Source organism: Rhineura floridana, chromosome 2 (assembly GCF_030035675.1).
Source record: "Rhineura floridana isolate rRhiFlo1 chromosome 2, rRhiFlo1.hap2, whole genome shotgun sequence".
Taxonomy (NCBI): domain Eukaryota; kingdom Metazoa; phylum Chordata; class Lepidosauria; order Squamata; family Rhineuridae; genus Rhineura; species Rhineura floridana.
Window position 1 is genome coordinate 82138876 of NC_084481.1, and position 25328 is coordinate 82164203.

The following is a 25328-nucleotide window of genomic DNA, read 5'->3' on the forward strand; positions in this document are numbered from 1 at the left end:
TACTTGCGTCATGTCCAATTCCTGAATCTTTGCTGAATAGGTCAAGAATGATACCATTAGATTTTTGGTTTACAAAATACACAGCATGCCACAAAACCAGCCCTTGATGATATCATTTGATATGAAACAAAGAAAAATATTAGGCAGAATACACTCAGTAGGTAAGTTAAAGATGGAAATATCACTGCACTAAATGGCAGTAATTTCAGCTCTATCGATGAGATCAAAATCAGGTTGTGTTCATAGTCAACCCTCCTCCCTCGTTGCCATCGTGTCCTGACTTTGATTTTTCCCATCAGCCCTACTTGGGACACTCTTCTGGGGCCGGTTTGTAATATGTAAAAATATTGTAAGTATTGTGAATGAGAGAAAAGAATTGGTAGCAAATATTGAAACTTCTGTGTTACAAATCACAGAAGCACTGGTGTGAAAGCAAGATCATTTCATGGAACTTTGTCATGGATTCTCCCAACAAGTTTGGGGTTTTTGGTTCTTCATCACAAAATGGAATGTCAAATTGTTCTGGCAGTTGCCATTTGCATGGTCACCTAGAAGATAATCCACCCGGAAGCTTTCTAAGCTTCCATCTCTTGCCAACAGGCTTATGACAAAAAGCTATGTTGGAATCCCCCGCAAGAAAGCCAGCAGCAATAATCTCACTGAATATTACCACCATTCTAGGATATTATTTTGTGTCCAGCCACAAAAGATGATTCACAAGCTACAATTAACCTTTTTAATGTGTATCAAGTATTACACACAAGTAAACATGAACCATTTACAGCAAGATTCCAGTTTCAAGAGAACTCCAAAGTGAAAGGTGACATTTACATTTCTAGGGGCACAATGGTTTTAAATAATTTTTATTAAAAAATAAAAGACATCACAGACACAATCCATGAGAAACCTGTCCTACTTAAGTTCAAAAGAAAAAATGAATGGTACGGAAGGATCACACCTCTAAATTCATTTCAATGGGACAAACATAGGATATGTTTCTGATAGATTGTGCCCCATGCCAGCATATTACATACAAAAGTAGAACTTGCCCTAAAAATAAAAATATTTTTTCTCTACAAAATTACAAAAAGCAAAATGCCTTCAAGCCCTAATTAAATTTTGTCCTTTTAGTTTTACACTTTCAGGCTAGATTTACGAAAATTCATACCAACAAATGAAAATGGGTTTTTCTACATATTCAGATCATCAACCCTCGTTAAAACAAATCCTGAGATTCAATTAAAAATCCAAGTGTTCTAACATATAAAACATCTTTCTCTGAAACATAAGTTAGGGATACTGCACATTGCAGAACATGCAGAATTTTGACAGGTGGACAATTGCTTGTATATAAAGAGAGTTGAATTCAAAGAAAAGTGCAAAACCGAGAGAACAGTGGCTAGAAAAATGAGTTGAACTAAATGCTAAGTCACTGAATGAAGGTGTATCATTAACCTTAAGCAAAGCAGAGCCAACCCAAGAGCAGATCAAAATATTTTTCAGGGATTATATGTAATTGTTGACATTTCACCATAGGAATACACCTGTATGACCTAGTTTACCAAAACGTTTCTCATTATTTAGTGGAGTATGTTAATTAAGAACATGGAGCTGTATATTAAAATGAAGAAAAAAATGAAACTTAAAAAAGAATGTTGAGTTGGCGATAACCATGAAGTTCTCCAGCTCACATTGTAAATCCTGACACTTGCATCAATTCTTCCATATTCGGAAGACTGCAGATACAAACACAGAATGCAAACTGCTCTTCTTGTTGTTATGTGCCTGCAAGTCGATTTTATGGCGACCCTATGACTCAGTGACCTCCAATAGCATCTGTTATAAACCACCCTGTTCAGATCTTGTAAGTTCAGGTCTGTGGCTTCCTTTCTGGAATCAATCTGTCTCGTTTGGCCTTCCTCTTTTCATACTCCCTTCAGTTTTTCCCAACCCTAACAGGTACTAAAAAGGTGGGAGGTGATGAAAGAGATCTGTAGAGGGGTTTGATGTCCTGAAAGTCTGAGTTTCTAGTTCTCATGGTTCTGGAGGGGAAAAAAGTATAAAAAGGACTATCTGCTACATGTTCAGAAACATAAAAGGGAAGCCCATTGGTATGTTGTAATTGTATTGAAGAACAAAAAAGCCACTGGATGTGGCACTGCCAAAACAATTTAGTTTTTAAAGCTTTTTATTTTATTTTAAGCTTCCATGCCTTTCTGGTTGTGAAGATATGCTTGAAATTGTGTTGGCAAAGGAGGGTAAAATCTCAGAATCCAGAGGGGTAGCTAAATAAGGTACCCTGAGGTCAGATGGCAGGCCCTTGGCAGCTCCATGCCAAGCACAGACAGATCATGCAAAATGCTAAAAATCGCAGAATAAATGTGCAAAATGAAAGAGTATTAAATTTATTCAAGTTGCTGAATTTGTTGTTTGTTACAGAGTACTTTTCTTTTTAAGCCTGGGCTAAGGAGGATCTTGGCCTGAGTTTCCAGGGGTGGCAGTGAGGATTTCTATACAATGAATTGAGTTTAACACGCCATAACAGTTTCCTTCATTTTCCCATCCAACCCCAGATCATGCCACTTTTCAATTATCTAGATTTTCTTTAAAAACACACACAATTCAGTCAGAACGAAACGTTGGAGTTAAGTGTATTTGAAATAATGTATGAATTGTTCTTACTGCAAAATCTAGAATTTGGGGGTAGAGTGGTTTGGAGGAAATTTTATTTTTACTGGGGTGGTCAGAGATATAAACATATTCATAATTAATTGAGGTTTGATTAAATCTGCATAAATTTTGCATATGAAAACAGTGAGTTGCATCCAACTTTGCACAAGGAGAAGGCAATCTCACACAATACCTTTCTCTCCTCCCCACCCACCACCTCCTTTTCGTCCCCTGTAGCCCTAGACGACACAGGCTTTGCCTGGGCTGGGAGGTAACCATGGCCTGTAGACAGGATGAAGGGAAAGAGCTCATGCCGCATTTGGATACAACCCTATAGTTCTAAAGAAAAATGTGTACTTTGTTTTTAGGTGATGCACATGTGTAGCAGCAAACCTCATCTTAGAAAAGGCACTTCACACATTCTCACACAGGAGAGAATACTTCTTCTAAGATGGCGCTTGCCATCTACATTATTTATAAATATTGTATTAAAAATATACTGCCTGATTATTCAAAGCACTTTTTTATTTGATCAAAATATTTTGACTGATTAATCTACCTGATTATGTGATTAAATGTCAGAGTCCTAATTTATTTCTTTTTGTATGCACAATGCAGCCAGGCTAACCAATGTTTCCCATCTCACATATGGAAATAATGTCACATGCTCATTTTGCTTGAACTGATAGGCAGAATGCTAGTCACTGGGCATGAGGGCATTCCTTTCCCCAGAGAAAGGGGAAAGAGGTGGACAAAGCATTCTTTCCCCAAAAGCTGGAAATGATTGTGATAAAAGATTTGGTGTACTTTCTGAGGAACGTATTTTTAACTTAAATGCTAAACACATAAATCCTACTTGAAATTAAGTCTCTTTTGTTTAAATGTTACCAAATTTCCAAGTAAGCGTGGAACTGATGTAAAAATATGGAATGTAGTCAGAACTGCAATCAGTGTTCTGCTTTTTTTAACTGATAAGATACTGATCTACATTTAGATCATCTATATTTAGACATCTTTTATCATTTCTATATTTAGACTTCTTGAGAATCGATGTAAAAACACTACTCCTGTCTCATTCAACACAATGGCAGGTTTCCTACTCATTTCAATGGGACCAAGTAACTGTGTAACACGACAATGGAACTTCACTCACCAGAGAACATTTCACTGGAAATTTCTGCTGTAAATCACATTGAAAAGAAGGGGAGTAACACAAGATTAGGTGCTCTTGTGCCGTTCCTATTCATTTCAATAGGACTTGCATGAAAGAACTTCACTTTGGTTTCTACATGATAGTCTACATACACTCACTCCTATACTATTACCGTACACACCAGACCAACCATGACATTTTCATTTTAATGTTGAGAAATAACTGATGAGTAAAAAGCAAACTCATCACATACAAAAAGCTTTCCCCAAACCATTTTGTTGCTTTAAAAGCTTGAGATGTCAACAATATTATCCAATATAATTATAAGGATTAATGACCAAATCAAAATTGATGCTATCAGAACCTTTACAGGCTGTCTTGAGCCATTGGGTAACATATAACCTTTATTTTAATTAATTCCACATAAAGCCTATATCTACTTCCCTTTCTAGTAAACACCCATGCGGTGGCTCATTTTGGATTATGCGTTCAATCTTTATAAAGTCTAAATGTTTAGCACTCGCAGGGATCTAGCAGCTCTTCAGGTTATGGCAGTATGCCTTAATATTCTTTGTGATATGAGAGCAGCTGACCAAGTTGTCTGAAAAGAAACAGGTCTGCACTACATAAAAGATGAACAATAGATCTGCCTTGTCCTGGACAGTGATAATAAAGTTACATCTGTGTTATCTGAAATGACTTTGTAACTCATGTACATAAGATGAGAGAACACAAAATCCAAAGATGACAGGCCCAAGCTTATAACCCCAGGAAATTGCAGTTAGTCTGCAGTCTGAAATTGTAGTTGTCTTGAAGATTACAAAGAATGCTAATGGGGAGATCCCAAAAAGATTAATCAATGAGAATGTTTAATCTGATTCTATGGACTAATTTTAGCTGATGCCACACAAACAGCATAACTGCTAGGAGGGGTGTGGGTGTCATAAACCTTTTTCTGCTTCTTATGAAAGTACTTCAGATGCATATAGCTGAAGCCCAATAAGGTTAACCAGGGCTGTGGAGTCAGAGGCGTGGAGTCGGAGTCGGAAGCAATTTTGGGTAGAGTCGCTGGAAATGTACTGACTCCGGCTTCAAAATAAAAACTTATAATATTATAACAATTCCCACCATTGTCAGACCAGAGCTCTGGCAATGGTGGGCCTTTGCAGTCATGCTGGGTAAGACCTGGCATGGCTTCAACACCCCTCCCCTTTTGGGCGTGGCATGGCCACGCATGCCTGTCACATAGGGGGTGGAGCAGGGTGGCTATTTAAGCCCTGCTCCACCTCCCCTCTGCCTCTTTCTGGCCTGATGCGACGACGGAGCAGGCAGCTAGGCCACATTAGGTGCTTTAGGCCTTAGACGGAACAGGTTGCTAGGCCACGTTATGCGCTTTGGTCCTTGGCTGGTTATCTGTTTCGGTGGCACACAAGGTGGGAGAGAGAGGACCTGGTGGGTCAGCTTCTCAGCACTGGAGCGTGAGAGACAGGCTTGAAGCGGTTGAGGCAAGGGGCCTGCAAGGTTTGGAGTCTGGGTAGAGAGAGTCTCTGCTAGGCCTGGCAGGCCTGCTTCACTTAGCAGCCTCCCATGCAGTCTGGCTGGCCTGTTAAGGGCCTGGAGGAGGGCTGGCATTGCAAAGTTTGGAGTCGGGGCAGAGAACGTCTCTGGTAGGCCTGGCAGGCCTGCTTCATTTGAGGCCTCCTGGGTGGCTTGTTAAGGGTCTGGAGGGCTGGAATCATTGGGGGCCTACAGTTAGTGCTGGAGCATGGGTGGTAGTTTGGGGCCATGTGACTGGGCCTTTCTTTGCCTTGTGGCCATTTTGGCAGACCTTCTGTGAGGCAGCCATTTTGGGAAGGTTGTCATAGGAAGGTTGTCATTTTGGGGCTTTGGGTTTTGGGGTTATTTTTCAGGATAACTGGTGTGCAAAGGCATAGCCAGAGGAATGAGTTGAGGCTGTTGGGCTTTCATGGGCTTTGGGTAAATATATCATTTTATACCTATATTTTATACTTTTTTATTTTTCAGGAAAAATATTTGTAATTTTGATTGACAGATTTTTAAAAATATAAATTCACAATGTCAAAGAAGCTTCTCATGAAGTCAGCTGTATTTGAGCATTTCACCATAACTCAGGATGGAAAACATTTTGTGTGTCAGTGTATGACAAAAGACCCAGATGAAGACAAATGGTGTGATGCCAAGATCAGTGCATATTCAGGCAGCGATAAACATGCTCCTATGAGAGCTTCCAATTTAAAAAGACATTTACAGTGCTTTCATCCAGAAGTATTCAAAGTTGTGAATGAGAAAGATAACAGCAAAAGCCAGGAACTAATGCCCAGCACTTTCAGCCAAGCAAAGGATCAGAAAACTTCTCAGACATCAGTTACAAGATATTTTGTCGGTGACAAAGTTACTGTAACAATGACGGCAAATACATTCAAAAAACATATAGAACTTGTTGCAAAGGATGGTGTGCCTTTATCATTATTTTCACGACCAGCTTTTATAGGTCTGAATGGAGAAATGGCCCACAAACTTGAGATAGTATTAGAAAAATTGTGATTGAAGAAGCCCTTAACCAAAAGGAAGAACTTAAAAAAAACTCTCAGGGGCACTTTGTATGTCTTAAAATGGATGCCTGCACATGCCACAGAGTGAACTATTTTGCCATCAATGTCCGATTTGTTTGTGACAAGAATGAAATAGTTACCAAGACACTGGCAGTAAGAGACACAGAAGCTCATCACACCAGCGAGTTTCTCCAGGTCTTAGTGGAAAAGGTTCTGCAAGATTATGAACTTAAAAAAGAACAACTTCTTTGTATTGTAACTGACAATGCTTCAAACATGCTAAGTACAATTAAACTAATGAATGCAGATAATGAAGGTGATCAACAGCTAGGAAGAACACTTCAGAGATATAGGAATGTTTGAAGAGCATGCTCCTGCAACTAAGGAACAAACTGAAGTTGCTACAGAACGACAAAATGATGATCCTTCAGATGATCTTGTTGAAGCTGCCTCAAAACTGTCCCGAATTCATCCCATGCGCTGTGTTGTGCACACACAGCAGTGGCAATACGACACAGTCTGAAAGAAGGACATGCTGCTGCTCTGATTGGCAAGGTGAGGAAATTAGTTATTGCTGCCAGAACACCTAAAGTTGATTCCATTTTGAAGAGATGCACTGGAAAAGGGGCAATTATAGATCAAGCCACACGCTGGGGCAGTACCTACTTAATGATTCAGCGCTTGCTTGACCTGAAACCCTTTCTTGTGGACATGGCCAACCCTCAAGTGACGCTAAGCGAAGGTCAGTGGACACAGGTGACACAATTGGAAGAGTTGCTTCATCACCCATTTACAGTGACTAAAAAATTACAAGCTGAGGACTTAACTCCAGGCATTTTCTTGAAGGAGTGGAAGAGCCTGATGTTTCGCCTGTCCCAAAGAGGAGGGTTAATTGCAGATGGCATTGCTGCTTCAATGAAACGAAGAGAGGCACTATTATTACAGAACAAGATTCTTTTGGCAGCTGTTTATGTAGACCCAATGCACCGGATTCTGCTGGATGATGAACAGCTGACTAAAGGGAAAGATGCTCTGTGTGAGGTAGCAGTTAGGATGACTGGGTTAGAGAAATGTCAGGAGGAGGAAGAAGTTAGTGTTGCCATGTCTTCAACCTCATCAAATGAGGATGAATTTGATTTTGAAAAATATTTGGATCACAAGCAGCGTGCAAAGCGTTGCCGCATAGAAAAGGATTCCTCCGAACCCATGCAGAACAAACTGAGTAAATTTCAGCAAAATTTCTCACTTGCACTAAAAGAAGTAGAAAAATTTGATCGTTCATCAAAACTAACAGTGCAAGAAGCCATTCCCTTATATCCTGAAATTGTCAGAGATGTTGCCCTGGTGGTTACTGCTTTGCCACTGACCCAAGTTAGTGTTGAGAGGTTGTTCTCTGCTCTTAGAATAATTAGATCGGATCTGAGGGCATCCATGAAGGAGGATCTGATTGAGGCGATTCTTTTTCTAAGGACAAATTCTTCATAGATTTATTAAAAATATTAAGTGCATAACAGTGTCTTGTATGTTTTCATCTGACAGCATTTTTTTGTTCAGATTCTTTGCTCAAATAAATAATTTTGTGGTCTATTAGACCTAATTCTGTAGTACATATGTTTATTAAAGAAATTATAGGAAAGCATTTGGTAATGTAATTATAAAAAGTTTGTAAGAGGACAGCTTATGCATTGTGTTCTGTTAGTCATAATTTTATATATTCTTTAGTTTTAAGGTATATCCTATGTTTCTGTTAAAAAACCTTTTTTTAAAATTATGAAATGCATAGTTTGTTGCATTCACTTTCATAGGAATTTAGGAAAGTTTTCTTGTTCAGAAATTTTAATCAAATAAATATATTTTATGTTCTATCAATCTAGCCTGATGATTCACGTGGTGGTGATGAAATGCCATGTGCTACCATTTTACTACAGTAAATTTGTTATTACTAGTTAATATACATTTGCCATTTATGAAGGAGTCAGAGTCGGAGTCGGACAGTAGAAAAATAGAGGAGTCAGAGTCGAAGGTTTGGCTTACCGACTCCACAGCCCTGAGGTTAACTCTTGATTAGTAGAAAAGAAGATTCAGCTTTGACTAGAGATGAGCACTGAACTTCCCTATAGTCCACATGTTTGCTACGTTTTCAGACAATCCTGAATGCTGCCAGTTTCCCTGACACCCTTAAAAAAAATGGAACTTTGCTTTGCTAATATGAAACTGACCAGGCTGTCTCTTTGCTTTGCTGACTTGAAACTAACAAGCCTGTGTCTGCTTTTCATTAAAACTATCTCTTGCTTTCTCAAAGGGAATGGGGGGGGATCCAATACCATTTTGGGGGGGGAGGAGAAGGAGGGGATTGAGTGAGTGAGGCAGGCACTTGGCAGAGGGAAAGCCACTTTCCATTTTGAAAGGAAAATATTGTTAACAAAATCAGAATGGTAAAAGCAAAGGATAGTGGGAAAATATCCTGAAATGGAACTACCTGCCAGTTTGATGGAATGCAATTGAACAGGCACCATCAAGCAGATCCCATCCCTAGCCTTGACACAGTTGGGACCAGGATGTACTACCTGGCATTGCTATCAGACAAAAGCTTGACTGTTCCCTACTGGCTACCAAAAGGGTGTTAAATGGGAGGACTTGTACCTTCTTGTGCATGTTGTAGCCAAGGAAAGGATGATATGGCAAGAGCTACTAGGCAACCTGTTTAAAAATACAGAAGAGCTTGCCTCTGAAGTGAGGGAAAATCAGAACTGTTTTACATCACAAATGAAAATGTCTACATTTTTGTTGAAAAGTACTTCCAAGGGAAACATTTTTCATATTTCATGAACTGTCAAGGATCATTTCCTCAAAGTGTCACATCCTATTATGCAGTATATAAAATGGCACCAGCAACAACCACAAAAAGTTGACTCTATAAAATGATACCAATAATTTTATATAAGCTCCTAAATGCAAATCGGAATATTTAGATTATCTACAACAGGTGTGGGGAACCTTTGCCCCACCAGATGTTGCTCAACTAGAATTCCCATCATCCCTGACAACTGGCCATTCCTGCTGGGGCTGATGGGAGTTGTAGTTCAGCAACATCTGGAGGGCCAATGGTTCCCCACACCTGATCTACAGAATAAAATGACTGACTGGCCAAACAGAAAGTAAGTTTTCTGAATTAGTGGCCAAATGAATCAAGAGTGGCAGAATAAAATTCCTTGAACGATTGAAGCACTTCCAAATTCAGAGTTTTCACTGAAGCAGAATATTAGTTGGCAGCATCCAAACATGCCCTTGAGCAAGTTGGCTTTGTTATAAGCCCCTCCCTTAAAAAAGCCAAACTCTATTTAATGGCCCAACTGTTATGTAAACTACTTCATTTCTTGAAGATATTTCTTTTCTAATGGACAGTGGCACTACTGTATCATTAGAAATTATGTATATGTGATATAGTAGAAATTTGCAACAAGAGAAATAACACCAGTAAGATTTGTATGTGCAAAGAAATGTTACACATGTGCACAGACACAGACTAACCAACCAATGGAAGAGAACAAACTCAGGATTAAAACTCAGTCAATATTAAGCAGAGCTGTAGGAATGCTAATTAAAGTGATTTGAAATATTTGTGTTAAAAGAAAATCATGCAGGCCACAATTTAGTAAACACAGGTTGACAATTCCCCCTTTCAAATGAATGAAACCACCAATATGTGGCAAAACACCACTTGCATCAGATTTGTTACGAAGCATGAGCTTGTGAGACTTTGTAAAACCAATGGGAGAAGATAGGTCAGCTTTTTAAAACAAAATCAAATGAAGAATACATGGCATTGCACTTACCACATGTTATACTAAAGATCAGAGGCTAAAGACTCTGAGCTGGATCCAGACTTTGCTCCTGCCAAGGGGTGTGTGTGTGTGATTTTTGTGATTTCCCCCCTTCTGTCGCCTCCAGCCATACATTCCTCAATGCTCCATAGGGTTCAGTGACCACCTGGAACAATGTGGGAGGTGGCACAGGGGTCTGCAGTGGAAGAAGAGAAATTGGCAAATGACCCTCCCCCCTCCCCTCAACCTGTGGGATCTGTCCGCTGGATCAAAAGCTTTCTGTGGAAGGCAGCATCTGGATCCAACCTATAATCTTTCCACTTGATTTGCCTTTTAATTCTGCCACTAAGAGTATTGAAAGTACCACCAGTAAACAACTGTTTATAAAAAAAACACGCATGATAGGCACTCTTTGAATTGGAAAATAACTGGAAAACTGGCATGACCTATAACAGAAAAGCTGTAAGCTACATTTAATCAGATTTATAAGGCTTTGAGAGGAGGACTTGTGCTATTTGGGTGGCAGAAATTAAACAAGAAATTCCCAGAAAAGGTGGTATTAACCAGAGTTGAAAAGAAAAGTTCAGTATAGACACATGAAACCAGCAGTACAGACTAGGAGTTACCCCTACTTGATGACAGATGTCACCTCCTATACTAAGGCAATTAATTATTTAAACATAAACTGAATACATAGCACCAAGTGACACGAGACCCTTCAATGTGTTGAGAAGGGAAGTGGTTAAAAACATGAGATACATGATTTCATTAGAAAATAAATGTAGTGTACAAGGGGCATCCTAAGACATTTAAATGGATTTTAAATATTTAGCCATAATTATTTCAAAATCCTATGCCTTAGAAGCGAAATTCCTATCTACTATTCTCATTTTGGATAGAAATTAGATGACTCGCACTAACAACTTGTTCAACCCTGATAACTACTTTGAAAATCTTTTATCATCGCAGTAGCGCTAGTCTTTTCATGTAACCATGAGGAATAGAATGTTGTTAAAAAGCAAAAAAAAAATATTGGATTATCAGAATTCTTATAAGACTATTTAGGATGCCGAAAATATTTTATGCAATGGATAGATGTTCCTCCCTTAAACCCTAAATTAGATACTGGTATCGTATCTATCTTGTAAGTGGCTTGAGTTGGCACAAAATCTGTACACCAGATAAATAGCTTATTAAATAAAAATCTCACAGTTCATAAACTATAGCTTCTCCCTAACACACATTCTTTTGAGTGTGTGCTTTTAAAAAAATAATCTAATTCCCATTCAAGTACAACACTCATAATTTTCTAGATAATAAAATATGAAATTAAGAAGAGTACTTTAAAAACCTCTTTGTAAGTTCAATTAAAATGTCCATGTTAAAACTCTGTAGTTTCCAGCTGCGACCTTTGGTCTTTGCAATTTCCAAGGAAAGAGGCCAAGCAGGGTACTAACTTCCATCCTCCCCTGGCCTCCTTTTGCTTTGTGCTATCAAACGGAGACGATGACGTCGAGATAAAGTCGATCATAGGATTCCCTGAAGCACACAATGAGCAGAAGACTGAGCAGACAGGAGCCTGGGAGGCACCAGTTAAACCAAGAGAACTCTGGGGGGTAGTGGTGGGGATAAAAGAGAGAGAGATTAGTCTTGGATATTTTTGTAGCATGTCCTCCTTCACCATAACAAAGCTTCAATTCTCAAAGCCAGTCGCAATTTAGGTTAAGGCAATCACTTTGGAAAAACAAAGCAAACATTTTAGCTTCAAGGCTTTCTTTAGGCAAAACCTAACCCTCTTTTTAAAAATCTGCATTCTCTTTCACAGACAGAAGTGGTCCTCATTGAAAATAGGGCTGTTGTGAGAAGGGGTGCTCTAACAGGCCAGCACCCCTGCTTGACGTCTGAAAACAAAATTGGGACAGGCAACAGGGTAGGAGGAAAATACGCCCTCTTTTGCCCACTATGTGCATTGTGAATATGGTTAAAGACAAGGTTTGAAAGAAGAAAGGGCTACATGCTGTTTCTCACCCCCACAGGCAATCGGATTAGAGCCTGAAGCATGCGACTGGATTAGTTTTATCATTGTTTTAGCTTGCCTAGCTACATATGTTATTAATGGTCATACTGTTCACTGTGAAAAAACTCACCACGGTATTTATCTCAAAGGCATCCCACTGCACTGACTTCAAAAGGAGCGATTCTATGTGAGGATTTCAATCTTTGATTGGCAGACATATAAATACAAACAGTTAGGGAGGCCTGTTCTTTCACAAGTGCTAGGGGATTTATATACACTACTAACATCAGTGGAAGATCCGTGTGCAGTTCCTCTTCCTGGTGAAGCCAAAAATAGAGCTCCCGGATAAAATACATTCTCCTAACAAACTGACACTCTGAGAGCATCTAAATAGTCCTTACCGTCATGGTAGAAAGTAAGAAAAAATAAAAGGATTCCCATGAACATGTTGCTTAGGAAGGTGACCACGCCACAGGTAATTCCTTCGGGAACAGGATAGACCGTTTCCACGAAAAGTTCAAAGAAAATCGGTACGCTGCTGTTCAAGAAGACACCAAGCAAGATGCAAGAAGCATACAATGTGGCTGCAATAAATTTTGAAAATCACACTTGATTATTCACATGTAACATTTAGAGACTCCGTACCCAACAAAAAGTTAACTGAGAGATTTACAATAAAAGTTAAAACCACAGAATATACGAACAAAACACAAGCATAACATTTCAAACAGCATAAAAATGTCTACCAAAGGAAACCCAGTGCCAAGGAAAAACAACAAACAGTGCCAAGGATTTTAAAATCACTAGCCATTTCAAAGGTGTTTTATACCATAACTCTACTAATATACTTACATAAAGTGGCCATCAGTACCTTACCGTCAGTTCAGATATTAAAAACCTTAAATATGCATCATATCATGTTCTCTCCAGGGTTGAGTTCATAAGAATTCTTGTTTGGGTCATCCTCAGATTAAATTATTTTAAAAATGTATTATGCCACTGTAAGCCTAGTCTGTGCCTCTATACAGAATCACAGCTATTACTATGAATGTAATAACTGAACAAAATTATGTTGCTAGTGGCAATCTCTGCCAGGAGACCAGGAGATAGAAGGATCTGTCAGTTTTGGTCCCCTCAGTTTCTCGTTTTTCCAATCTGATTCAGTTCTCCACATTTCTACAGCAATTTGCGACTTTAAAAAAATAAAAATTCTTCAGCATTTTAGTTATTTCTCCTAATAAGCACATTTTTGCATGCGGTTTTGACCAATGTACACATTTTTGCAAGCAATTGCTCCTAATATTATGCATTTTTGTATGTTATTTTCATTAATATATTCATTTTTATGCACACTTGCCCCTAATATATGCATTTGTGGTTAGAGAACTGCATTGCAAAATTCAGATAAGAGTTTATTTATTTATTTAAAATTTATTTAAAGTTCTCATACTGTTTCAGAAAGTGCAAATTTGATAGATTTGGCTTTAAATGCAAACTGAATGGAATTTCTGCCCCATCCCAGGCAGTCCCAGGTCACCCATTACATTGTTCACACAAATGTATCCACAGTTGGAGGCTCAACTGCATGGAGACTGATTGTCTGAATTGGCCTTTAGTACCTGATCATAAGACTGTCTTTTAAATTTCTCTTTACATAATAAAGTGCATGTCATCCTATGAGTTGCATATGTTTACTTTCAGGAGTGGAGAACTTACAATTTTAACTAAGCGAGTACATCATATTGAAGATGCATCTGTATGTGTGCCCATGTATGCACCTGAATGCACACGCACACACACACATGTGCACCGACAGAGACATCTATGTGCATATTGTCACAGTTGCTCTGACATATCCAGGCATGCTGCAAATCTATTGTACCTACAAATGTATCCCTGCATACAAAAGTATGCAGATGACACTTCATGGAGTGACAAGTGAATGGAACAGATGAGAAATCCCCATCTCTCATGCCCATGCAGGTGAAAACAAAGGAGCCTTAATTTCAAGCTTCTTAGTATCTGTAGCAACAGTTTCTTCCTTACCTTTTGAGCACTGGCTTGTACTCCAACACAAAATTTGGCTTTTGTTTTCACACAATTGAAGCTTCTAGTAACTTAACTGGAGGAATCCTATTTAATATTTTTCTCACAGGCCCTGCCTGTGACAGCATCATGTATGGCAAGTAGGATGCAGTTTGGGAACCTCCACTACAACTGCACCAGCAATCCAGCTCCAGTGAGAGACAGCTAACATGCAGCACAAAGCGAAGCATCTAATCACAAGGCCTGGGTGGCGATGGAGCAACAATAGACTGTCCCCCTGGATCCTGGACCAATTTTTCAGCTGCACCTCTGGGCTTAATATAATGTTAGAAACAATGGCTATTCCTCATTTCCTCACCTACTGAAATCACCTCAATCACTCACCTGCCACTTAATTGGAAAACAGAAAACAAGGAGCAGATCTTGTTAAATGGATATAATTTAATTATTTTATCCCTTTAAAAGCATGTCTGTGTTAAACTCCCCCCCAAAAAAGGTTGCATTATATTTTTACTGAACTTAAGCTTAAACTTAAGTTCCTTAAGGTGCAGCAAATTTTTTAAAGTGTGCCTTATTTCTCACAGGTAAGCCTCTATGTGTATTTAACCCCAAAACAAATAGAAGCCATTGTTCTACTAACAGCCAATTACTGTGCCAAACTGGGAATGAGGTGTACATTAACCTCTCCCGCTCTTAACTCTAAAGGTCAGAATTAATTCTGGCTTCCACACTGCAGGAAAAACAAACTCTAATGATTTACCAGGTTCATACGTCTTGGTATCCAATACAGTTGATGCTATACAATACTGAATTGCTTCTGGCTTGACTGGGACAGCTGGCCTGACCTTTTAAAGCCAGTATCCCAAACAAACAAAATAGGGAATTTATAGCTGCAAAATGTTCTTTAGGAAGTGCTTGGTCAAGTAGATAGTTGAGAACAAGACACACATGGCCTCTAACTTTCTGTAATTGCTTCCATCTAGAAAGTGACTGCTGGTTTAGTATGGAATAAGCGGCCGAGCCTGGAAGAGGACTCAGAAGGTAATAAACAGGATCCACTACAGAGCTGAGTATGCATGGGTATCAGAATGACTAATCAAGCTTAATTATATGGCAGACTGTGGCCATAGCATAAAGCAAAGAGGAGAGCGTTTAGATTTTGAGGCAAGCGGAAAAATCAGCTGTCCTGGAAATTGCCTCAATCCACTGCATTTGAAAGCCAGATGGGAGTACACCTGCCGCCTTCTTCAAGGTGCAGGTTTAGACTCTGGGTTTGATCACAGTTAGAACTAAACTTTGTTGTTTCATTGAGGTCTAGATATTTGTTGTAGGGGGTGGGTGGGAAATGAAAAGAAAAGCAAGATCCTTTTGACTTCTCACAAATATTCTGGTCTTGGAAACAAACAATTATTATGTACCTGTCCTAATGGGCCCTCACCGGGGCCAGAGGATGGAAAGAAAGATCCTTCCGTTGAAATAAAACTAAAAACTGTTTTGGAGGAAAGGACTTGAGTGTTGATTCATAAATATATTTCTAGGGTAGGGGAAAATAAGCCATCACACACTTTATCACCTTGTTTTAGTGTGGAAAACCTTTTGTCTGAAACTGCTCCCAAGTGAGTTCTCGCTGAGATTTCCACACTATAGCCAATTCAGACAAAGCACTTCAACAAAAGAAACAAAGAAGTACAGACACCAACGACCAGTTCAGATGTAACACTCCTACTACTTTTATTAGGGTTAAGGTAGAGGAATGCATGACTATGTGCTACCTCCCCCTGTCCTCTCCCCACAATTCAAATCGAAATAAGCAATAAACCGTAACAGCATTAACCACAGTCCAGATTGGTATTGATATAAATCTTAATCATAGTTAATGCTGGCAAAGGGTTTGGGAAAATAAAAAAGGAGGGATTTAAGTGAGAAGGACCGTGATCCTGCAGCCCCCTCAGTGCCTTTAAACCATAATTAAGGCCGGAGACGGTTACAGCTGCATAGGCCCACAGACTGACTTTACTATCTTCGGGAAAATATTATGAACTGCTACTGAGATTAATGACATATTTTGGTGTCTGCTAAAGGCTTCCTCTGAAATGTAAGTATGCTAGACAGACTAAAAACATTTAAATAAATAAAAACAATTTTTAAAAAAATTAATTGGATTTTGATTTTTTTAAATTGTAAATACTTAATTTCATTTAAATAATAGATACAATATTAAGCAATGTGGATATAATTTTTGTATTTAAGAAGTAGCTTGGTAGCTGTAGATGACCAGAATTCAATGCACAGGAGTAAGTGGGCCGGCGGATCACGGATGGAGAGCTTTGTCCCTCCTCTGCACCCAGCATAGAAATGAAATTCTCAGTTCCTCCTCTGCCACCCAGCAGCCTAGCTCATTTTTCAGGATAGCTGCTTTTGGGGGCTAATGTAAAAGGGTGTGTTAGCTCTACACTTGATTTCTAAATTAACTCAATAAAGGACCATATGAAAAATGTGTTCAATAAAGGATATTTTTCTGTTTTCTCATCCATCTCCCAGTACTTAGAAGAGGAGTAGAAAAGGAAAGAAAAATACTCCAGGTAAAAGACTGGTTACGAAGGTGGTGCCAATGCGAGAGATTTGGATTCTCGGACCATGAGCTATACTTCCTGGAAGATGGACTGCTGGCAAGTAATGCATTGCACCTCACAAGGACTGGGAAGAATGTGTTTGGCCACAGTGTGGAGAACTTCATCAGGAGGGCTTTAAACTGAATCTTGTGGGGGAGAGAGAGGTAAACTTGGAAGTAATGACTGATGAAGGCTTCTGCACAGTAAGAGGAACTGAGGGAACGCCACTAATGGGGTCCAGTAGTCTACATTTTACATTCATAAAAATGCAGGAAGGAAGCCAGACCATAAATCACATGGTCTTCGATGTCTGTATACTAATGCCCAGAGTATGGGAAACAAACAGGATGAACTTGAACTCAGAGAAAAGAAATGGTGATACAGCTACTCATTGAAGATGGCAAATCATAACAGATGACAAACAAAAGGCAGAAGTGCTCAATTCCTACTTTGGCTCAGGCTTCTCCCAAAAGAGGGTCTTTGACCCCCCTGGCAAATGTGAAGTACAAACTGAAGGGGCAGGATTGCAGCTTGAAATTGATAGACAAATACTCAAGAAATACCTAATCATTTTGAACAAATTCGTATCTTCAGGGCCCGATGAACTGCATCCCAGAATATTGAAGGAACTGGCTGAAGAACTCTCAGAACCACTGTCTGTCGTGGAGGATGGGTAAAGTGCCAGATGACTGGAGAAGCGCTAATGTTATCTCTGTCTTCAAAAAGGAGGAACCTGGGAACTATAGACCAGTCAGCCTGACATCAACCCTTAGGAAAATTCAGGAGCAGATTAAAAAGTGGTCAGTCTGTAAGCACCTTGAAAACAATGCAGTAATTGCTAGAAGCCAACATGGATATATCAAGAACAAATCCTGCCAGACTAATCTTATTTCATTTTTTGATTGGGTAACCACCCTGGTACTGTGGGAATGCATATCTCGATTTCAGCAAAGGTTTTGACAAAGTGCCCCATGATATTCCGATTAGCAAGCTAGCTAAATGTGGACTGGATGGAACAACTATCAGCTGGATCCACAGTTGGCTACAGAATCGTACTCAAAGAATGCTTATCAATGGTTCCTTCTCAAACTGGGGGGAGGTAACGAGTGGGGTACTGCAGGGCTCGGTCCTGGATCCAGTGCTCTTCAACATTTTTGTTAATGACTTGGATGAAGAGGTGCAGGGAATGCTTATCAAATTTGCAGATGATACAAAATTGGGAGGGACAGCTAATGCCTTGGAAGACAGAAACAAAATTCAAAGGGACCTTGATAGGCTGGAGCATTGGGCTGAAAACAGCAGAATGAAATTTAGCAGGGATAAGTGCAAAGTTCTATACCTAGGAAAAAGAAACCAAATGCACAGTTATAAAGTGGGGGATACTTGGCTCAGCAATACTACATGTGAGAGGGATCTTGGGATTGTAGTTGATCACAAGCTGAATATGAGCCAACAACACAATGTGGCTGCAAAAAAAGGCAAATGCTATATTAGGCTGCATTAACAGAAGCATAGTTTCCAAATCATGTGAAGGACTAGTTCCCCTCTACTTGGCACTGGTTAGGCCTCATCTTGAGTACTGTGTGCAGTTCTGGACACCATACTTTAAGAAGGATGCAGACAAATTGGAACAGGTTCAGAGGAGGGCAACAAGGGGACTGGAAACAAAGCCCTATGAGGAGAGACTGAAAGAACAGAGCATATTTTGCCTTGAGAAGACTGAAGGGAGATATGATAGCATTCTTCAAGTACTTGAAAGGTTGCCACACAGAGGAGGGGCAGGATCTCTTCTCAGTTGTCCCAGAGTGATGGACACAGGAAAATGGGCTCAAGTTACAGGAAGCCAGATTTCAACTGAACATCAGGAAAAAGTTCCTAACTGTTAAGAGTGGTACAACAATGGAACAAATTACCTAGGGAGGTGGGTGAGCTCTCCAACACTGCAGGCATTCAAGAGGCAGTTGGACAGCCACCTGTCAAGTATGCTTTAAGTTGGATTCCTGCATTGAACAGGGGGTTGGGCTCTATGGCCTCCTAGGCCCCTTCCAATTCTACTTTTCAATGATTCTATAATTTGATATTTACACTCCACCCACCAAATATAGGCATTTCATCTTCACCTGATGAAAATAAGCTGCTCTAGTCTCCCTAGCAACAATCAGCCCTGCTTTGGTCATGTCATGGGCACTTCATTTTTGCTGAATCTGGAACATGTGAAGCAGAAAGGAGCAACTGGACAGAAGAGTGGAAGACAAGATTGTGCAGTGCACAGGTCCCTAGATTCCCATACTTAGACTGCAGCCCTATACCAACGTATGGCTAAAGCCCCACTGAATTCAAGGAGATTTACTTCTGACTGTATAAGATTGTGCTGTTAACTTTGCAGATTGTAATGAGTGCCAGTCCTAAGATCAATCATACGAAAAAAATTTAAAGACATTTCCTCTACAGAGAAAAACATGGAAGTATACAAAATTTATACAGAATGACTAAAAGATGCAAGGGTTGGTTGTACAAATGGAAAAACAGTGTAAATAATATTCTTTGTAGTTTTAAATTAACAGTTTAGTGGTTAGATCTGCACCACTGTTTAGGAAATATATGAAGTAATATAAAAAGGAAACCTTTATCCTTTTATCACTGATTTAAATCAACCTTTTTTCTTACTGATTTAAAATTGCCTTGATTTAAATCGATACACTTTGGTAGAAAATATTCTCTTCGTATCTTTTTTTTGGAAGTGCTGAAAAAGATACCCACTTAATATATGAGGAGTCATAAAGAAGGGATAGCAAAGGCTTAGAAGATAAGGCACAGATAGCTCTTCATCAGATCATATGTGCGATAAGATTCTTTTCCAGGGCAGGTCTTTGCAGAGACAAAACCCAGAAAAAAAACTGCTAGAGATACATATAAATAGCATGGATTTGGAACAGGACTGATTAGGTTGGCCTGTATAGAGGGTTGCAGTTTTGTGGGTTCTTTTTGTAACACGCCTAGTTTTTTAAACTAAGGAACTCAGAAGCTTTTTTCATTCCTAGTATGTTCTTTGATTACAGCTTCACGATAAAAAAACTGAGATGCTGTTCCAAGTTAAGTTCAACAGGGTTCAGGGAAAGTTGGAAGGAAATTTAATGTCATGAAGCCAAAGAGCTCATCTTGCTGAACCACAGTGAGCCAATTCCTTGCCACAGCTCCCACAGATTTGACTCAAAAGTCCTCACCGAGATTTGTAACTTAGTAAATCTGTTGCACCTTTTCTTTTTGTGGCTGCCAGCAACATAGTTTTGCGATGCAAGGGGCTTCTAATCCCTCTTAAATAAAAAGCAATCACAGTTTCAGTTTTCTGTTTTGTAGCTTGGCAGCTGATAGGATTACAGAACCAGAAAAAAAGGGGTGAGGGGGGAGATGCTTCTGTTTACTCCAGAAGACATAAAACAACATGTTAAAGGAATGAAAGGAGGAAAACGATTTTTCTAAGAAATAATTTAGATAGATGTGAATATCTCCAACTGAAGTGATCATGCTTATTTTCTAAACATACTAAAAACACATTGTATAGGACTGACAGTCTCTCTTAAGTTTTGAGTTTCACAGAACTCGGACAAAACAGATGGGGATCCATTTTCAGAATAGGGTTTCTTGTGAAACTGAGAGGCCTGAATGTTCACTGAGAAACAGCATTTTGGATAGTACATCATAATCCTTCTAATCTTCATTTCATTTTCTGATTTCAAAACACAGCAGGTATTCTATCATGATTCATCAGAACTTCATGCTGCTTACAGAATACCAATCCATAGTGTTCACTGAATGGGTCTGGTGCAAATGTAACCCTGGCTCCAGGGCCAGTGTCACGCATAACTGGGCCTTGTGCGCCAACCTGCCCCAGGCCTGCAGCGCCATAATCCAACACCCCCCCATACAGATGGCATGGGACTACCCCCGCTGCAGATTACAGAGAGGGAGCTCCCAGGCACCCCCCCAATACAGACAGTGTGGGCTTCAGTAAGCCCACCCGCTTGCTCTACCTACCTCTCATGTCATGTGAATGATATGCGTGCATAGCACACACACCTCAAGATAGAGGTGGGGGCATCAGCCCCTTAGGGAAGCCCCCACAGCCATCTTGGATGATGGCAGGCATGCGTGTACATTCACACTGACAGGAGAGGTAGGTGGGGTATGCGGACGGGCTTACTGAAGTGCGCACTGTCTGTATTTGGAGGGGTGCCTGGAAGCTCCCTCTTTGCGATCTGCAGCAGGGTCAGGTTGCAGGACCTGATGCCACAGATCGTAGAATGGGAGCACCACCCTCCCATCCTAAGGAGGGACTCCTGGCCAGGGCTCAATCTGGCTGCCCTCCGGTGCCGGCCCTGCCAGACTCCTAGCCAGCCACGGTTTCCAATTCAGCAGACAACAGTAGGGAGACATGTCGCCCACCTTTTCTCTCTCCCGAGTGAATTTCCCCATCCCTTCTCCTGTTTGCTGTAACTGTAGGACAGGAATACACTACACCCTGGTTAGCACTGGTACAGAAGAAAAGTTGAACCAAGGTTAAGGAAAACTATGGGAAAGGAGGACAGTGAGGGAACAAAGAGGATGGAACACATGTCCTTAAGAGTGGCTTCCAATGTGCCAACAATGGTTAGATCCACTAGACTACACAGAGTGCTGCTGGCTCCAAAACCAAATTCTTCTCTCTCTAGAGCCACTGAGGTACGGTAACTGCCTAACCCAAGACTCCCAAAACTGTACAGAATCTTTTCTTAGCTTCCATCCCTTGCAGCATAAGGAGAGGAAGGAAGACTTTTCATTCCCCTATTTGAGAAGAGACAGTCGTGGCAGTCAAAAGTATATCTTAACTGTTCTTAGGAGAGACTGACTGCCTTTGGATACCATGATAAACCATTATTATTATATTTTTAATTTCATTTATCAGTTGATACATACAATACAAAGTCTCAATATGACTTGACAAATAAAATGCAGTACATAATAACAATTTAAAACACTACAAAATCTGCAAAATGCTTATCCAGCCACATATTAATAAGGACCGTACCCACTCCACTAAAAGATGAGCACCAGTGGAGATGACAACATTAACCACAGGCCAAAGGTCTTAGCCTGGCACCTAAAGACTGCCAAGGATGGCATCAGATATGTCTCCCTGGGGAGAGCATTCCACAGATGGGAAGGAGGCATGGCTGAAAAGGCTTGTTCTCATGTGGCCACCCTGTACACCTCCCTCAAGTGGGGCGCACTTCTGATGAAGACCATAGGGTTCAAGGTGGTTCATATAGGGAGAGGTGGTCTTTAGAGTATCATGGTCCTGAGCTGTATAGGGCTTTAAAGGTCAACACCAGAACTTTGAATTGAGCCCAGAAACTAATAGGAGAGTTGAACCAGAATCGGTGCAATTTATTCAGACTTTCTAGTCCCAGTTGGTAATCTGGATGCTGAATTCTGCACAAACTGTAGTTTCCAAACTGTGTTCAAAGGCAGTCCCATGTGTAATGCATTGCAGTAAACCTAGAGGTTACCAGAGCATAGACAAATAAAGCTAGATTATTCTTGTCCAGATAGGGTCGCTGATGGAAGGCACCCCACGCCACTGAGACCACGTGCCTCCAGTGACAATCAGATCCAGAAGTACCTCGCACACTGCACATTTGCTCCTTTAAGGGGAGCACCACCCCTTCCAGAATAGGTTGAACCCCACCCATCCGGCCTAGGGAACTGCCCATAAGCAACGCCTCACTCTTATCTCGACTGAGCTTCAGTTTATTGGGTCTCATCCATTCCTTTACTGAAGCCACCCACTGCTCCAGCAAATCCACTGCCACAACTGCAGATGTAAAGGAGAAATAGAACTGTGTATCATCAGCATTTTGATGGCAACACACTTCGAATCACCGGATAACCCAACTCAGCGATTTAATATAGATGTTAAACAGTTTGGGGGATAAGATCACCCCCTATGGAACCCCAGATTGAAGGCTCCACAGGGCTGAGCAGCATTCCCTACGCACCACTCTCTGGAGGCATCCATCCAAATAAGATCAGAACCTCTGCAAACCATTGCCATCCACTCTCAATTCAGACAGCCACTCCAGAAGGGTACCATGGCGGATGGTATTGAAGGCTGCTGACACATCAAGGAGAATGAACAGGGTCACACTCCCCTCTCTCTCTCCCCTGACAGAGGTCATCATACAGGGCAACCAAGACAGTTTATTATGATGGGAACAAGCCCTATGTAAACCTTGGGCTCATGCACTCCCCCTCTTCACCTCTACCATGGCTGTGAGGAAGAGCCTGCAAACTTTCACTTGTAAATTTTCAGTTAACTTCATCTTGTCTTTTTGTCAATAAACTTTTGTTAACTCAATTAACTGTTGTTAATAAACTGTTAACCTTAACTATGGTTTATTTGAAAGAAGCCAACTTGAAATCATGAGTTTAAAGCTAAATTGTTTAAACAAACCATAGTTAAGACTATCATTGTTTAGGACTTGTACTGATAAACATCAGGTAATAAAAAATGGAAGTGAAACCTTCCAGCCTTCTCCTCACAGTCACATGGGAAGAGGAAGTGTCCAAACCCAAGGCTCGTTCCTCTTACAGTAAAAAGTAATTTAATTGTGATATCTGAGCACAGTAGGTTAAGGAATATTCACCAGCTCATTAGAACAATACTGCCAAAAGAACATTTTGGTCTCTGCCAAAGGTCTTCATCACAGAATTGTATTTTCATGCTGGTTTCCAGTTCCACTTTGCCACACATTCATCTCAATTTAGTATACATCCCCCATGACATGCACTTTCACAAGGCATACTTGGGAATTGGGTGGCTCCAGAATGCTACTATTTAAAACTGAAAAATGGAAATAGACTGCAGAAAAAACAAATTACATTGTTTCAATTTACAGCACAGCAGTGGATATAGGTTGGCAAATTATATCTGGGAAGCCCAGCACAGTGTAAAGAATGAGAGGATTTATTGTGAGCAGTTATCACAATGATTTCTAAGGGCCAAAATGCCCAGTACTAGCAATCTGTTTTCCTCTTTAACTGACCCTAGAAAATGTGAAGTCAGATCCTGCTGGCGCACAACAATATTTACTACATTGACAATTTCTCATGAAACCTGAGCAATGTAATTTCACTATAACAGGCTTTTCATAATTAACTTATGGAATTGTGCAAAAAAAAAGTGTTTCTCCATAGGGTATGTTCATCAGTTTAGAAATTCCAGTGCATATTGATCAAATTCTTATTCGCATGAAAAAGTCATGAACGTGATTTGTTTGCAAGAGCAAATTTGATTTACTTGCTGTTCTACACAAAAGTAATAGAAAAAGAAAACTTCAACAGACTCTTTGGAACTGTACCTCAAAACAATACACAGCATATGACATGAATTTGCCAATGACTTTAATAGCAGCATTAGGTGTCCCACAGTGATCAAGTGAATTGGCGTCCTGAATAATCTAATAAAGAAGAGATCACACTTGCTTAAAAAGGAATATATACCTTTTAAGGAAGTGCATGCTACTTTGACTATCCACAGCAGCACAGGAGGTGGCACTGGTGACCATCCACCATTTCCATTAGTGGGAGCTTCCATGAACAGGGCACATTTGGATTGAACCCCATGTCTTCAAACTGAGACAGGTCTCTTGATCCTTTATTATTATTACTGTACTGTTTTACCACAGCTGTATTTTTTAAATTTGTTTTCATGTTCCTATATTTAGTGTTGTAAGCAACTTTGATGGCTTATTATTATGAAATAGAAATATCGGAATATCTGCTATATATTTTGAAAAGTTGTTCGTTCATTATGCATTTAGACACCTCAATATATTGCTGCCCTGGGCTCCTACTGGGAGAAAGGGTGGGAGATACATCTAATAAATAAATAATATATTGTAACCAAATTTTGCCTGGTGGTTTCTGGTATCACGGAACAGGTTTTCATCTATGTTTGGATACAACCGAACACCAGTTTGAATCAAGATGGCAGACTGAACATTTCAAAACTGCAATGGTTTTTTGATTTCTTAAAATTCCTGAGCAACATTTGGTATGACACTGCTACTAAATAATAAACTACTTAATTAAAACCAAGATAAACACACCAAAGTCAATAGTTGGCTCTTTAGCGTTCATCTGTAGGATTCAGCACAATTTCAATTTGGCTGTTACTGATATAGGGAAGGTATGATCCACGACTTTAAGCCAATTCATGTGGCTTCTGAGGGCAAAATTGCTGCTTGAAATTGCAGGGCGTGTCAGCATTCTGCCTATGGCCAGCTGACTGAAGCTGCCATGAGGTGCAGAGTTGATTACTGCTTCTCCCATAGATTAAGCGGGAGAAGAAATAAGTTAGAACTGAAGGAGATCTGTCTCCCTTACAACTGAGAT

At 40.0% G+C, this 25328-nt stretch overlaps 1 protein-coding gene across 1 annotated transcript in view; it reads right to left on the reverse strand.

The window, feature by feature from the left end:
* Nucleotides 1-722: 722 nt before the first annotated feature.
* Nucleotides 723-25328, reverse strand: part of SLC49A4 (solute carrier family 49 member 4) — a 109804-nt gene continuing 85198 nt past the window's right edge. The window contains exons 8-9 of the mRNA XM_061609105.1: nucleotides 12639-12821; nucleotides 723-11829 (exon numbers count right to left, since the gene is read on the reverse strand). Coding sequence (XP_061465089.1) covers nucleotides 11714-11829; nucleotides 12639-12821 — 299 coding nt within the window. The 3' untranslated portion in view covers nucleotides 723-11713. The remainder of the gene's footprint in view (nucleotides 11830-12638; nucleotides 12822-25328) is intronic.